This window comes from Perkinsus marinus, assembly GCF_000006405.1.
Source record: "Perkinsus marinus ATCC 50983 genomic scaffold scf_1104296939758, whole genome shotgun sequence".
Classification (NCBI taxonomy): domain Eukaryota; phylum Perkinsozoa; order Perkinsida; family Perkinsidae; genus Perkinsus; species Perkinsus marinus.
Window position 1 is genome coordinate 451,782 of NW_003213081.1, and position 17,650 is coordinate 469,431.

Here is a 17,650-nt window from a genome sequence, read left to right on the forward strand (position 1 = left end):
TAGTTGTCTTTCTACCCTTATTGTTCCGACTTTCGCCGATGGACGCATTCGGAGTACATGGTCTCCGACTTCCGGGATGGCTATTGTAACTATCTTCTGCTACGTTCTCATGCATGCCTCTATGCTGCAGGTATACATCTCTGGTCTACTGCCTTCTGGGCTCCCTGGGAACTCATCTGGTTGGGCAGCGGCTGATTGTGAGCACTCAATGTCGGGGGTAGCGGTGAACGGTTGAGCAGGTTCTTGATTACGCGGCTCAGCGAGTTGAGGCGGACTTTCGATCGGATCTTATCCGAATCAGAGACCATGGCGAGGCTGTGGCGATGCTCCATGCGCAAGGTTAGTCGGAGGGCCTCTCCTGAGGATGCAAAGTTGACTGTGTAGATCGAGAATTGTCCAGACTAGAGAGGAGCTTTATGAACATCAAACGCATAACGTGAGCAGTGGTTTGCCGCAGAGGTTCGATTCCCTGGCATGGCACTTCTCAGATACGAATCTATGTTCGTCACGAAACGCCTGAAGTTGTTCGACTCCTTCTTCGAGTACACTGGCAGCATTTTTCCTCTCTTCGTACGCTCTCAGTGACCGTAGCAACTCCCACTGCTGATTTTAGGTTCTGTCTGGCGCCTACTTCTCGAGTGAAATCACCCTCGGTCACTTGAATCAGACGGTGCATGCTTTACGATATGTCTTGGAGGCCCTCAAATGGTTTGTACAGTCTTACGGTGAGCAGTGGGCCTTGACGATCATCATCATCATATTCATCATATTCATCATCATCATATTCATCATCATATTCATCATCATCATCATCATCATCATCATCATCGTCCTGCAGGTATAATTATCAAGTGGCGAGCTGCTGGCAATCGTCTCTATGAGTTCGAATCGACGCTGAATCTTCTATCGAAATCAAGAAGTGGTTTAAAACCTATCCCTGGTGGGTTTCAACGAGTTCTTCCTGACTAAGTTGAATTATTTCTCCTCAGGCGACGACGATTCGCTGTCTCTCGAGTCCTGTGATGTCTACACCCCAACGGAGACCAAAGGCCTCTTCTTCTTACCAGGCAAGGAAGAGGACGATCTCGCCCTCCTCACCGAAGTGAACTTGAAAATCGGCAAAGGCGAATGGGCATTATTAAGCGGTCCCGAAGGCAGCGGAAAGACCAGTCTATTGAGGGCCCTGGCCGGGGTTTGGCCGTAAGCAATCTGTGCTGCTTCGCTCCGCCTGATTTAGATTTTCGCACAGGTTTGTGGGTCCAAATTCTCGATTGAAGATACCCCCAGGGGACAGGTCGTTGTTCTTGCCATCGAGAAAAGCTCCGTTGAGAGATGGTAAGATTGCAAGATTGCTAGTCGTACGAGTCTTTGAAAAATATTTCTATTTTGGGTATGCAATAATATAATCAGATGTTATTATAAATGGCATTCGTTAACGTACAATATTTTAATATCAGATGGGGTGCTATTATCATGAATGTCGTATTCAATATTGGAGTTTCACGACCCGTTTTACGTGAAGTGGTGTAATACTCTGTGAAAAACGCGATATTCGCGGTATACTGTAGTCGTGAAATATATTTTTCACTAGTGTTTTTCATGTCGCGGGTGAAACTCCATTATTAGTAATATTCGATTTAGGTTCACTTAGAGAGGCAGTTTGCTATCCAGAGGATACCTCTGTCTATTCTGATCGCCAAATTGAATGCGTTCTTCATTTGGTTGGTCTCACACATGTAAGATGATGATGTTTTTCCTGGACTGCCATGCTCGGCTATTCTCAGCTTCTCTCGACGAGCTTTCCCCCACCTACCCCACTGGAGCTGCCCAAGCCGACTAAGGCCCTTCTGTTATCGCCACATCCACTCGATCGTCGCGAACACTGGTCAATGATTCTATCGGCTGGCGAGGCCCAGCGGCTCGAGATGGCTCATGCTTTGCTCAGCAAGCCTGAGTGGCTGTTCTTAGATGAAAGTGAAAGACTATAGAATATCGAGGTGTTTCCCAAACACGTTTTAGGTACGAGCAATTTGGCCGCTGACCAGCACGCTGAGTTGTACAAGACTTTACGGAAGAATTTACCACCAACTACTGGGGTCCTTTCGGTTAGTCATAACACGGAAAAGCTCGCCGGTCTGCACGATGTTCATTATAACGTTAAAGAAGGTATATCGACTCGCACTTTTACCAATGATTAGTTATGTATTGTTTTAGGGCATTTGGTGAAAGTCGATGCATGAGATGGAATGAACAAATCATGTCTTGCTAGTTGTGACCACATTAAATGGGAAATGATGTTGTGTTGAACGAACTGCTTTCACTACGGGACAGACATTAAAGTTAATACAGTGCCAAAATGATTAAGCTCGTAACAACAGTGTAGAAAATTTCATGTAGGTGAAAAATCACCCATAAGTTGCCTGTCAACATCTATTTTCGAGAGTACTTGAGCGACTCTGGAAATTAATTGGTTTCACTAACTTCATCAAAATGAGAATGGCCAAAACATAACATCATTGGAAATGAGAAACAATCGAATTCATTCAAGGAATGTAAAGACTAGAGAGGACGACTGTCAGTGTCATCGAATAAGTCCTCTGAAGTGTTCCTGCGCGTGGAATAAAAATACTGCAATCGTCACCATAGTAGAAACTGATACACATGAGTAGTAGACGATAACAGTCACTCATTACTTTTCACATAAGCATTGACCATCGACACACTGTCCATGGCCGCTACAGTCGCTCACACACATCTCCCTTTCACAGGAGTGTCCGGCGTACCTGTTATTGTATCAAGGTTCACATAAGACTGACTTACCTGTCGAGACAATGACATTGATGATGGGGAAAATCTGTTATACAAATTCCTCGGGAGACCTCGGGTGTAGAGGAACCTGGTAAACCGATTTTGTCGTCACTGTCGATGAGAAGGATTCAGCGAAAAATGTAATTCTAAAGATCACTCGGATAAAACAGAAGTCATAAAAAGGTGCATTAATGCTCGAAAAAATATCATCATTTGAGGGGCTTGCCTTCTACAGCATTTCCAGGGTAATTTCATGGGGTTTCTCCCATGATATGAAAAACGCTGGTGAAAAACATATTTCACGACTACTACAGGCCACGAATATCGCGTTTTTCACCGAGTTTTACGCCACTTCACGTAAAACAGGTGAAACTCCAATATAGTTTTTTTCCATTGCTCTGGAAAAAAGGCCTTTTTCAACTTTTCCCGCTTGGTTCTAATGAATTGCCTACAATTTTAATGAAATACGTGAAATTATAAGGAACATACAGACTTCAAACAACGGCGCTTGTTTTAACCACACGAGCGACCGCAGGGGGTTATATAATGCGTGCCATTGATATGCAGAGAGTGTGCGTTTTCTATTCTGGGATTAATGATAGTGAACAACTTGTCGCTATCACAATTTCTAACGGTTACTTTCATCACATCACATTTTTAATGTTGATATCATTCGTGCGATATAGTTTCAGATCAATTCGCATTAATCTCAGAAAATAACACACATTTTTCCACATTTGCATATTGAAACACACTGTAGATCTCGGAAAAAAACATCATGATCATCCCAAGAGCCTGTCCTCAGGAGTTAAAATGGTGATCATTCGCCAGTTATATTTCATCAACACGTACAGTTGTTTCGGCAAGCAGCACTAGAGCAATCCCTATCGGACCAGCCATCGTGACAAGAGCATTCACCACTAGAGAGGCATGAGCCTCGTTGGCTACAGAAGGTGCCTATAGGGAATTGTCATAATATGATAGTGTGTTGGCATCTCACAATTCTGCGTTATTGTATGCTCATCAGTAACGCAGAAACTGCCTGGACAAAGTCGTCTACTGCAGTCTTCGCCGAACCAGCCAACATTACAAATACAACGTGAGAGCTCCTACGAACATAACAAGTGAGTTCAATGGCATAATTGTAAACAACAGAAATGAAGTGATAAACTAAGGTTAGATAATATCAAAGTTTCAGCTTGAAAACCCAGGAAAAAAACTTGAGGAGAAACATTGATTTTTAATTTTTGCCTAAAAATTAAATTACGCTTCTCATAACACATGATCACGAGTAGATCTCGTTGCACCTCATTTTTCGTAGAATAGATTCGCAATGACAATATCAAAATACCAATACCGTATGTGAGTGAGTTTCCCATATCCCTATGTATGCACAAATATTCACGGCTCATCGGAAATGTTTTTTTTTCAATTTTCAGCTTTCAATTTGCAGAAATTTGTTATTCGAACTTTCAGCTGTTTCATATTCGCTTACACATCTCCCGTTATTCGATGATGTGCAATCGTTCAGACAGCGATTCGGGTGAAATATCCAAAGACCCTCGGAAATTCGAGGATCAAACTCTGCGGCAAATGCGTTCGCCTGGCACAATGCTTTGCATTTTTCTGACAAAACTGTTGTCGATGTGATGGTATCGCGTTCGGCAAGAACCTGATCGAACAGATCAATTTAACACCTTGGGAACTGTCACATCACAACTTGGAATAGGTAGTTATACATTGGGAAGCGAATGGTAAGCTCACGAGGATTGTTCGGTAAGAAAACAAGAAAAGAAACTCCTGTCAAACTAGTCTTCCTCATAGCTCCATCAACCTTTTATCTTTAGGGATCAACGGCAATTCATGAGTTGATAGCAGTACATCGGTTATGGAACAAAGCTATGTACCTGTTACTAGTAAACCTACTACTAAAACAGTGGAGTTTCACTACCCTAGTGATATGAAAAACACTAGTGGAAAACATATTTCACGACTACTACAGGCCGCGAATATCGCAGTATGTCACAGTATGTTCACTAGTACTTCAGACATACTACTAGACGCTACAAGTGGAACAGAACAGATAGAGAGATTAGCTATATACAGTTGATAACAGTACATTGGTTATGGAAGAAAGCTATGTAGTTATTACTAACGATTGTGTATTGGGATCGTTTTCCAGTCGATTGATAATTATATATATACTTTAATCTATAGACATTAAAAAGGCTGCTGGTAAATCTTGAATAATAATACGAATAAATATTTCGGTAGATCGTGATACTACATAAATAGAATATGAAATTCAGAATCTTTGAATATGGTATTTAATACAATGGAGTTTCACGACTACCCGTTTTACGTGAAGTGGCGTCGTAAAACTCGGTGAAAAAAGCGATTTTCGCGGTGATATGCAGTAGTCGTGAAATATGTTTTTCACTATTACTAGTGTGAGACTCCAATATAGCAAAGATGACTTGAATATAGATACAATTCATAACCAGCAACAGCGCGCAACATTGTCGTCCGAATCCAACACACCTCGCAACAAAAGGCGGCAGCAGGGTCCGTACTGCTACACCTCATTTCGATACTCTCTAGAGCTTTCTGTACATCACAATAACTTCCATCATCTGTGCAGAAGTGACTGTTCATTTCCTAACACACAATTGCCAGTGTGCGCCGCCAAAACATGTTCATCTGACTTTTGCCAATTTAAAACATCTCCTGTCCAAATCGCGAAGAGCATCAGTCTCTGCAATACGCGTTTCCGACCATGTGAGACCACCGAACAGCACCATCATATCGTCAGTGGCACTCTCGACGTAGTTCAATCTGACGTGTATCAATCGGTAGCTCATCTTCACGTCGCTCTTGCGAACACATTCGTTGATGCACATCGTGAAACCGGTGTAGGAAAATATGCATATGGTCAACTACATGTGTTGGGAAAATTTGCGGAAATTCTCATTGGTTTCTGTACACTTCTACCCAAATTCGTTTAATTAGTGAAGGAGCTTCTAGACCCAGCTGATGGAAGCGAACATATATTCCAACACTGCGTGTAACACTTCGCTCCGCTGTGATCGGGACGAGACGATTTCAACAAGAAATCTATAAATTTTGAACCGCATTTCTCATGTGTCGAGTTATATTTGTCATCTTCCTGATTCTGCGCTAAATTCACTCATTTTGTGTTCGAAAGCTCAATTTACCAGCAATCGCAAACCCCACGTATGATATGCTGTAGCTGGCGGCTCTACGCCTCGTATCGTCTGGTCGATTCTTTTCCATTTTCTCGTTTTCTTCGGTGATCGCTGCACGTCCAGGATCTGACCACATTCCAGTTTGCAATTCGCCCTCATTTTTTCTTACATACAGTGACACGATGTTAGCAATTGTATATTTGGTTATTATATTATGTGATATTTTCCTTGTGTATTCGAAGAGCTATGCACGCGTTCCGTTTCGGACAATAAAAATCGAACACACTGCAGTGGCGTTACTAATGGGCATCATATAACAACTAATCACTGATCTTGTAAATTTAGTTATTTTCATTCTCTAGGATTTATTCCAGAGAAAATACAGCGGTTAGGAGTTTTCCATTGACAGTGTGAGAAAATATGCACATGGTCATCAACTACATGTGTTGGTGATGACGACAATATGAAAATGTGGGGGGAAATATGCACATGGGCATCAACTACATGTGTTGGTGATGATGATGACAATATGAAAATGTGGGGGGAAAGGGATATGCACATGGTCATCAACTACATATGTTGGTGATGACGACAATATGAAAATGTGGGGGGAAATATGCACATGGGCATCAACTACATGTGTTGGTGATGATGATGACAATATGAAAATGTGGGGGGAAAGGGATATGCACATGGTCATCAACTACATATGTTGGTGATGATGACAATATGAAAATGTGGGGGGAAAGGGATATGCACATGGTCATCAACTACATGTGTTGGTGATGATGACAATATGAAAATGTGGGGGGAAAGGGATATGCACATGGTCATCAACTACATGTGTTGGTGATGATGATGACAATATGAAAATGTGGGGGGAAAGGGATATGCACATGGTCATCAACTACATGTGTTGGTGATGATGACAATATGAAAATGTGGGGGGAAAGGGATATGCACATGGTCATCAACTACATGTGTTGGTGATGATGACAATATGGAAATTCCCAGGAAATTTTGGGGAGCTCTCCTTGGGCATCTGTACACTTCTAGCCAAATTCATATGTAGACTTCAATAATTAGTAAGGAAACTCCTGAGCTCAGCTGAGGAAAGCAAACATGTATCCCTTCAACACAGTAGCAAAAAACTAAAACGACTTTCGTACTATAGCATTTATCTATAGTTTTTGGTGATTCTTTTCGAAATTCATACTAGTATCAAACCACATACAGTACGTGTCTATTTGATATGCAAATGTGTGTTATTTTGGAGAAAAATTATAGTGAACAAGTTGTCGCTATCATCACACTCCCAAACGAGTACTTTCATCACAACACATGTTACATTGTATATGCGATAAATAGAAAATTCCCAAAATACTCCACATTTCCATATCAACACGCACAGTTTATTTCCGATTCTATTTAAATCAAACTTTTCGCAACCTACCAAAAAAATCACCGACATTTTTTATCCCCTTTCTTACCCACATATCATCGAAGAGCTCATCGTGATGTCGTCCACCAAACATAAGAAGCTGAGCATCGCCCGATCGGTCTCGTAATGTGACCACAGCTGATCCTCGCCTAGCCTGGTGATACAAGTGGAATAGAAAATCATCAAAAGAGTGCTCCTATATAACACTGATGTTCCTTCTGACAACTTGAAACGGAGCAAACTGCATTCGAGAGTCCAATCACAATGATAGCGATACTAGTCACTTAATTGCGGCTATCAAGAAAACGAAAAATTCGGGAAAAATTTGGAAAAAAACCTGAAAAAAACAAGGAAAAAATAGGTTTCTTACATGCGGTTTAGACGGCTCCTTCTCAAGGGTGAATATTTCCTTCCATAGCATACCAGATGTACTGTAATACCACACATCGTCCAAATAGTATCTACACCAAATAATAAAACTTCTCGACATTTAAAATCCATACGAATATGATGGAAAAGCATCAGCGTTGGGATAGGGTGATTCATACGTTCGGAAACCACCGATGATCTGAAAACTAAAAAAATAAAAAAAATAAAATTTATTCAAACCCACAATGAGCGCTCCTTCCTCGCTGGTTTGTGAAAGAGTTCTCACCATAGTCATCGCGAAATCACCTGAAAATGTGGGAAAATGAAAACACATGAAAATTTCAAGAGAATTTTTGGTAATTTCTATTGATTTCTGTATACTTCTACCAGAATTCAAACGTATGGGATTATATGAAACAAGTCATATATTTCAACACTTTTTTGTTCATCATGACCTAACCGTGGCAAATTAGTACCCGCGATAATAACGAAGGGAGAATAAAATAGTAATGAAGGAATCTATTAAAAATAAAATCAAATCAAAGAATATTATCACTATTCGTTATCAAAAAGACGAGTATGTTCTACACTAGCGGCTCATTGTGAAAGTATACGCACATGATCAACTACATGTGTTGAAAAAAATAAAGTTCCACCCGTTTCACGTGAAGTAGCGTAAAACTCGGTGAAAAATGCGATATTCGCGGTGATATGCATTAATCGTCGTGATACATATTTTTCACTAGCGTTTTTCATATTGCGGCTGAAACTACAACATGAAATTTCTGAGGGAATTATCGTTGATATGTGTATACTTCTACCCAAAATCATCTTCATATTTCCATAATGTAGCGAGGAAACTCACGAGGGAACCAAACGTGTATTCCCTAGTGTTGAAGTTTCACGACGACCCGTTTTACGTGAAGTGGCGTCGTAAAACTCGGCGAAAAACGCGATATTCGCGGCCTGTAGTAGTCGTGAAATATGTTTTTCATATCACAAGGGTGAGATTCCATTAAAAACTATACATACCTCTTTCCACTGCTTGCTGTGATGGGAAATTTAAATCGTTTTCAAGGGAAACACCTACACAAGAGTCGATTCGAAAGATCAACTCAAGCCTCGTGATTTACTCGACGCGTCTTCACGTGGGGCTTGCGGACCGTAGATGTCCATGTCGGGTTTGTCCTCTTGAAATTCGGACAAGTCGGGAATCTGAAGTCGTATATCACCGATTTACGAACGATGATAATTGGTATTTACATTCCCTATACCCCAATCTGAAGAGTCCGTTTCCTATACCAACCGGAAGCTCAAATTTAGCTGAAATTCTCTACATAGACTCTCCTAACACTATTATATCGTTAATATATGTAGGGAAGAAATATTCTTCCCTACTACTTAGGTTTATGAAATGTTATGAAAAAATTGTGTGAACGCCAACACATAATTTATATCATATCAGTTATATACTTTTTCTCACCACTGTGGTCTGCTGGTTGCCGAGGTAGTCTATGACACTTCGTGTGAAGTAGCGATAGCCTCTAGTCTCCTCAATGTCCCAGGAATTCGACGATGTACGGTATCTTAATTCGTTGAAAATTCAACTATATACATGTCCTCGCATGTTCATGCACATGGTCAACGACTACATGTATTGGTGGCAATATGAAAAATTTGCGGGAATTTTGGGAAATTGGAGTTTCACGACCGTCTTACGTGAAGTGGCGTCGTAAAACTCTGTGAAAAACGCGATATTCGCGGTAATATGCAAAAGTCGTGAAATATGTTTTTCACTAGTGTTTCTCATATCACTAGGGTGAAGCTTATTTAAACTCCTGAGCTCAGCTGTGGAAATCTACCACATTTTCCTCCAACACTGGGCTGCCCAGATCGACAAACATTGATGATAAGCAGTGTTGGAATATTTGTTTGCTTTCTTCAGCTGAGCACAGAAATTTTCGAAAGCCACATCATGAAAACTCACATACGAATTGTGTGTGTTTTTTTTCTGAATTTTTCACGAACTATGTGTAAAAAAATTCTTGCTAGTTCTTATGAAATCGTCGGACACGATTACATAAAAATCAGCGAGAATTTTTTCGATATCTCCTCACTAGTCGCCAACACGCATACTTTCCCACATACGTTTTTCCATACCAAAACATCGTCACAAAATGTACAACTTACAATAGCAGAGAATTCTCCCATTTGCCACCAACACTGCCGCCAAATACAAATATGATATCACCAGACGGAGACGCCTCCATTCGGTGTCGGAATCTACCACACATCCGATGGAGTTTCACCACCCTAGTGACATGAAAAACATACTTCACGACTACTGCGTATAACCGCGAATATCGCGTTTTTCACCGAGTCTTACGACGCCACTTCACGTAAAACGGGTAGTCGTGAAACTCCAATACTGCATGTGAAATATAGGGCGTATTTGTTTCAGCGATAGATAATACAAATGTTTTCTGCGAAGTGAATTATGATATATGTTTTTCGCTAGTGTTTTTCATATCACTAGGGTGGTGAAACTCCATTATATAAATACATCAGTCGCAGACTGAATCCTTCCCTACCCACCTGCCACCGTATTTACAATCCTCCATTTTAACCCATCGCGACGGTCGATTCTCTCGCCACCTATTCAGTGGTGTCATCGTAGGCCAATACCTTACACACAGTTGAGCGAATCAATCATAATTTGGATTTACGCAGTAGGAGCCCAGGGAACTTCGATTCTCCACATATCTTTGCAAAAACCATTGAGACAGTTCTTACTCATACCACCGAAGATGTACATGTACCTAGTTTACATAGTTTTGGAATATATATCCACTTTACGAAACCAAAATTTAGTTATTTTTTCATTTTGTCAACAACATATGTGGTTGACCATGTGCATATTCTCAGTTTCTCACTTGATATAAGAGTTTCCACATGATTTTGGGTAGAAGTGTACAGAAACAAAAATTTCCTCATTTTTTTCATTTTGTCAACAACATATGTAGTTGACCATGTGCATATTTTCTCATACCGCCTCTATCGCGTAACGCCTAAGAGTGGTTCTTCAGAGCTATAAAAACCTCGCCGATATAAAGAATCAGAAAAAGTGCTCTACTGTGACGACCAATGCGAAAAAATATGCGCAATTTCGAATGTCCAGAAATACCATCACACGGAGTTAACCATGTTAATATTATCTCGCACTGAATATCATAACTCGTCGTAAAGTTCCTAACTGTTAGTGAGCTATCATACAACGGGCGGTTACTCATAAAAGGTGTAAAATTACAACACTGGCGTTTCACCACCCTAGTGATATGAAAATCATATTTCACGACTACTGCATATCACCGCGAATAACATCGCGTTTTCACAGAGTATTACGACGCCACTTCACGTAAAACGGGTAGTCGTGAAACTCCACTGTGAATTCGTATTCAACCAGATCACTCACTGTCTGCGAATCGAATCAGGATCATATAGTGCGTCCATAACAACCATAGTAGCTGCATGCCCGTACCGTCCTTGGGGAACTCCAACCTCTTGCCCTGTCGATTCGTCAACAGAGGTCTGAGGGAGACCAACATGGTTTCTTTTTTCAAGGGAAAGAAAATTAGCGTGCTTATTGGAGTTTCACCTTTTTTACGTGAAGTGGCGTAAAACTCGGTGAAAAACGCTAAATTCGCGGTGATATGCATTAATATTGCATATGCGTTATAGTTTCAGATTGATTATCAACAATCACGGAGAATAACGCATATATTTTTTCACATTTGAATATCGAATTGAATTGCAATGTACTGGAGTTTCACCCGTTTAACGTGAAGTGGCGTCGTAAAACTCGTCGTGAAAAACGCGATATTTGCGCTATGTAGTAGTCGTGAAATATGTTTTCCATTAGTGTTTTTCATCTCACTAGGGTGAAACTCCATTGTTAAATCGAGTTACTCACCATTGGTTTGATGAAATCCCATTTGTTTTCTACGAAATCATATCTCCACAATTCTTCGCTTTGATATCTACCAACGTAAAAACGCAGTGAGTAAAAAAGCACCGTATGTGTTTTACGCGTTTTTCGCGATGTGTGGAATGTGTTTTTCATATCACGGGTGAAGCCCCATTGAAATGGTGACAGCATTACTCCATGCAGCAGACGGAGTTCATCAATCATAAATCAGCATGCGGCCCCTCCCTATTTACTTTGTTGCATGCCAAAAATGGAGGAGACTAAAATGGAGTTTCACCAGTGATATGAAAAACACTAGTGAAGAACGTATTCCATATTTCACTCCGCGAAAAACGCGTAAAACACGTGGTATGTTTTACGTGAGATGGGATGCTCCGTCCAGTGTATTTCGCCGAGTATTTTCACTCCATATCGCGTTTTTCACATGGAGTATTACGCCACTTCACGTAAAACGAGTTGAACTCCAATAAGCTCACTCGAGACATCCCCGAAGTTCTTCATCAACGTTTGTCTCTTCCCTCAGGATTTCTTCGCAATGATTATAAACAGTTTTCCCTTTATATTCTCGACCTTCATAGGTGCGTCCGCCGAATACGAGAAGATATCTGTCGAGCGTTGGACAGAGTATTCTAATAGAATAACGAAAAATTAATAATCCTAATTAATAAATTAATAATTTATTTAATAATTCTATTAATGGGTTTTGACGAGGATTGGCAAGCTTTCCCCAACTTTAGGCCAGTTTTTCAAGGGCGTGAAGATGCGTTTTGGAGTTTTAGATTCTTCTTGTTCTGAAAGACCTACATTTCGTGCGGTCTGCTCACGCGTGCTCACTTCGTGAATTATTAAAGCTTATTACTGTCGTGTTTACAATAAGCATTAGAGTAGTGAAATACACGTGAGTTTTTTAATTCCACACGGAGCTCACAGAAATTTCTAATTAGTTTCGCGCCTTTAAAAGATGTTTTTAATCCTTATAAAATACTCTGGTGTTGGAGAAATATAAGTTCGCTCAGAAATTTTCTCATTGATGTGATTTCGCACGAACTTGAGTAGCAGTGTACAGAAACCAATGAAAACTCCTCAGAATTTTCATTTTGTCATCAACACATCTCGGGGAGTGTTAGAATTTTTTACACTTTTCGCGATGTGAAGTTTCAGCGTTACCTTACTGTCGATCAAACGGTATCTTTTTTCCATGTTCATCGTGTGTACGCAAGCACATACGCCGCTGAGACAAAGTGCATACCATCACTCGCAGTAATCGTTCGAAACGAGCCCAATGATAAAAACTTGATTCGGAAAGCCCAGTATTTGAATATATGTTCGCTTTCCTCAGCTGTGCTCAGAAGTTTCCTCACTAATTATAGGAGTTTATACACGAATTCGGGTAAATCAATGAGAAATTCCCCAGAATTTTCATCTTGTCACCAACATATATAGTTGACCATGTTCATATTTTCCCACACTGGTAAAGCCCGTTAGTCTAGTTACTTTCCACGTATGTGTAGTATCTCGATTCAGTCGACAATCGTTGCGACACAAAGTCTGTCCCCTTTTTCTTTCCCGTCTATAGATGGTGACTTTTCATTTCTACTCTTTGATCTTCGGAGTTTTCAACTGTTGAGTTGACGATGCATACGTTCATGGAAAATTGGAGTTTTACCCGTTTCACGTTACGTGAAGTGGCGTAAAACTCGTGGTGAAAAGCGCGATATTCGCGGCCTGTAGTAGTCGTGAAATATGTTTTTCACTAGTGTTTCTCATATCACTAGGGTGAAACTCCATTATTTTCCCCGAGGAAGAGAGCTTGACTCACTTCACCACAACAATAGGGGGGACATTCGATGTCGTGATGATCGAATTTAGGAAAAGCTTCCCCATCGTCCGTATCGAAATATGGCAGTGTCCAGAATTCAGGTTGAGCCGTATCGAAATATCTACAAAGTGTTGTTGTTTCTCAAGAATCAACGTGACAGCTTTGTCAATATATGATTCGCTTCACGCTGTACATGGCGTGGTATAACCACGAAAGTTTTCAGAAAACTAAGGTGCGAACCACTCACTGTGCGATATGATATAAAACATTGGATTTTTACCCTAGTGATATGAAAAACATATTTCTCGACTACTGTTTATCACCGCGAATATCGCGCTTTTCACCGAGTTTTACGACGCCACTTCACGTAAAACTCGAACGTTTTCGACTCGAGTTTTTGACTTGAATTCGAAAGTGAATTGACGTAAAACTCGGCGAAAAGCACGACACTCGCGGTGATATGCAGTAGTCCTAAAATTTGTTTTTCACTAGTCTTTTTAATATCAGTAGGGGGAAATGACGCGCATTTGCATATCAAGTTGGCACACACTGGAGTTTCACCCGTTTAACGTGGAGTGGCGTCGTAATACTCCCTGTAAATTATCAGATGTGTATGTTTCCGCGACAATTGTTTTCCGTCAAGTGAATTGTGAAATGTATTTTCCACTAGTGCTCCTCATATAACTAGCGTTAATGTGTGATAAACTATACACTATTTTATACTATATTAGTATTTACATTTTACACTATTAACTATTTTAACTATACACTATTTTACACTATTTTATTCTATACTATATTTTATCTAGCCATAATATATTGACATATTAAAAAACAAAGAAAAAATCGGAAAACTCGATTATGCGAACAGCTCGAAGAGATATGCACGAAAAACTTTAGTGATGGAAAAATGTCCGATCCGAAGATCGAACCGGGGACCTAGGTAAAATTCTTTGATTGAGTCCATGGACGTGGCCTCAGTGAGCTCCGCCCCTTCGTCACAAAGGCCTAGTTGAGAATAGTGATATATATATATATATATATATAATCCATATAATAAAACCAAATACCTATATGAATAATATATCATTAGAGTTATCCCACCTATCATTAGTCCAGCTGTTTTCCATGCCTGTTGGCGCCAGACACGAGGTGTCTTCGATGCACTCAGGGCCGCAGGTTCGATCCCCGGTCGCGGCAACCGATTTGCACATCGTAGGATGGTTACTCACATCCCTTTCGAAATTCCAACTCCTAATGCAAGGACTCTCAGGAGCATCACCAAAACGCTGGCGTTTCACAACCCATTTTACGTGAAGTGGCGTAATTCTCTGTGAAAAACCCGATATTCGCGCTAAGCAGTAGTCCTGGAATATATTTCGCTAGTGTTTTTTCATATCACTAGGGTGAAACTCCACTGTACACTCCGAGACCCATTCAACATTAAGATATAATGTTCTCCAAGGTTTGATAAGATGGTCCTAATGTGATGAAATTAAGGTATGAAACTAATTGAAGAATATGTTCCTAGTCATGTGGAAAGTTCAAAATTTCTAACCGGAACTCGAGTTTCACCCGTTGATATGAAAACATATTCCACGACTACTGCTTAGCACGGATATCGCGTTTTTCGCCGAGTAATACGTCACCTCGCGTGAAACGGGTGAAACTATAGGTTCCTGGATGATTTCCTGTGCTCACTTGTAGAGAACCGCAGTATGTCCATAACGTGGGCTCGGCGCGATGTTGATTCTGTCACACGCCATAGCACCCACACATTCGGGATCGTGTTTTCGCCATGTATCATGCGGGAAGCTGTGGAACCACAAAGTGAATTTCTCCTCAACTATGGACCGGTTACCTTCTGAACTCCCAGGGATCGTTCGAGATTGCAGGAGGGACGATCCACGTCAGCCTGAGGTGCTCATTTATACTTCACGAAATAGAAAAATTTTCAGAATTCAATTCTTGCCATGTTTGAAAAATGGAGTTTCATCCGCGATATGAAAAACACTGGTGAAAAACATATTCCACATTTCACTCCGCGAGAAAACGCGTTTTTCACATTGAGTATTACACCACTTCACATGAAACGGGTGAAACTCCAATATAATAATAATGTTAGGAGAATTTATACACAAAATTGCAGCCCTAGCTGACACGAAACGGAGTCTTTGCAATGCTCGTAACAGTGTAGGAGAAATATATGTTCGCTCTCCTCAACTGAGTTCAGAAGTTTCCAAAGTTTACTCTTACGAACTTTCGCAGAAGTGTACAGAAATCAACGAGGATTTCCTCAAATCTCCTCATAATTTTCACGTTTTCACCAACACATGTAGCCAGCATGAACTGTAATAGATATTCATTCAAGGGCGTCATTTCCCATGTGCTCACTGAGGCCAGGCTTTGCTCACTGGTGGGGTCGTCAGGTTGAACTTAAGTTGAACATCTGACGCTCTTGAGGCGAAATACACAGGCCATATTTCGAAGTAGTATCTTACCGCGTATTCGCTGAGATCAAATTATCATGTTCAATTTGGGCAACAACGACGATGCTTACGTCAAGTTAGAATAGCTATACAGGGTGTGGGTGAACTGGAAGCATCCGGTTACCTACAAATTAAAACTGACGCGGTTTCTCCAATTTGATAGAAGAAATTTGGACCGTTATGGAGCGTGAATTTATCGCCGGCGTTTATGTACGAGTAACGGTCACGAAAATGACCATTTCACTTCAGTGGAGTTTCACCCGTTTTACGTGAAGTGGCGTAAAACTCGGTGATTTACGCGATATTTGCGCCTTGCAGTAGTCGTGAAATATGTTTTTCACTAGTGTTTCTCCTATATGTGATATAGTTTCAGTTTCTCATTAACCTCGGAAAATAGTGCACATTTTCATATATGGTAACTGACCTCATAAACAGGCGTTTCGCATACAGGAATTGTGATGTTCGCGCTGATGCCAGTATACCACTGCATGTCATTATACACAACTGGAGGCGCTATCTGGACGGCTTCATACTAAAATACCACCAGTATGCACCGTCACGCGCCACAAAATTATTTGATGACATTGGGGAAACTAAGCGTCTCGTTGCGGTAGTCTCTCCAGCGTTCATGGAGTAGCACAAGACTCCTATAATATTCCCGGCCGACAACCCACCACACGAGAGGAACCAATTCGGTGCCATGCAGATATCTACATAGGGCTTAGTCGCGGAAAGCAATTTTTTGTACCCACGTATTTTCCGAATCTCGAATGCCGGTGATGTAACTTGCTGGTAGTATCTATGGTGACACGTTGCTTTGCACAACAGTGCTGTTGTTACATGACCGTCCAGAACTATACTGGTGTTTTCTCGGGAAACGCAGACTAGCACCGCATCTGCGATGGTTCTGAAATCGGCACAAGATTGTATAACGCGTGATATGGGATGATTCGTCCGGTGTAATTCGCGAAGTGCTTCCAATCGCGAATGTTGCGTTTTTCACATGTAGTATCACGCCACTTTACGTAAAACGGGTGGAACTCGATCGAGAATTATACTGATATTTTCTCGGGAAACGCAGACTAGTGCCGCGTCTGTGATGGTCCTGAAATCTGGCTGGAATTGTTCAAAATACCCGACACTGCATTTTTAATGCCGTCATATTTGTTGTGACAAATCGAGAGCGCGTGTGCATTAGAATGCTCTTCGTTATTATAACATAAAATTAACACGATTTGGGGTGCTTAGTATTCCAATGAAGTTTCACCCTAGTGATATGAAAAACATATTTCACAACTACTGCATATTTGCACTGTCTACGTTACACAATCGAGCTGTGCTCACACAAGCTTCGCATTATCACTGCATTCTCTTGGCTATTTTTCACTTTTTATCTGCTATATCTCCTTTACTATAAGCCCAATCTACTTATGTTATGTTCTACAACTACGACCACCTCAACGAGATAGTGCATATCACCGCGAATACCGTGGTTTTCTCAGAGTTTGACACCACTTCACGTGAAACGGGTGA

General features: G+C 40.8%; 3 protein-coding genes across 3 annotated transcripts; 2 read left to right on the forward strand and 1 right to left on the reverse strand.

Annotated features, from left to right (window-relative positions):
* Positions 1–38: 38 nt before the first annotated feature.
* Positions 39–339, forward strand: Pmar_PMAR029333 (hypothetical protein; the record flags this gene model as incomplete). Its single annotated transcript, XM_002782420.1, has 3 exons — positions 39–85; positions 131–197; positions 240–339. Coding segments are annotated over 3 exons (214 nt in total), but the record flags the coding sequence as incomplete, so codon positions are not given.
* A 135-nt stretch (positions 340–474) lies between these two features.
* On the forward strand, positions 475–2,240 carry Pmar_PMAR029334 (Peroxisomal long-chain fatty acid import protein, putative; the record flags this gene model as incomplete). Its single annotated transcript, XM_002782421.1, has 9 exons — positions 475–570; positions 614–725; positions 839–940; positions 990–1,200; positions 1,250–1,335; positions 1,642–1,736; positions 1,842–1,974; positions 2,020–2,166; positions 2,215–2,240. The coding sequence occupies 9 exons, from the start codon at positions 475–477 to the stop codon at positions 2,238–2,240; spliced, it is 1,008 nt and encodes a 335-aa protein (XP_002782467.1).
* Positions 2,241–2,745: 505 nt separating this feature from the next.
* Pmar_PMAR029335 (hypothetical protein) lies at positions 2,746–11,429 on the reverse strand (the record flags this gene model as incomplete). Its single annotated transcript, XM_002782422.1, has 13 exons — positions 2,746–2,820; positions 3,661–3,765; positions 5,350–5,466; positions 6,072–6,140; positions 7,505–7,609; positions 7,826–7,916; positions 7,959–8,023; positions 8,069–8,130; positions 8,958–9,039; positions 9,308–9,410; positions 9,690–9,769; positions 10,076–10,107; positions 11,363–11,429. The coding sequence occupies 13 exons, from the start codon at positions 11,427–11,429 to the stop codon at positions 2,746–2,748; spliced, it is 1,053 nt and encodes a 350-aa protein (XP_002782468.1).
* Positions 11,430–17,650: the final 6,221 nt, after the last annotated feature.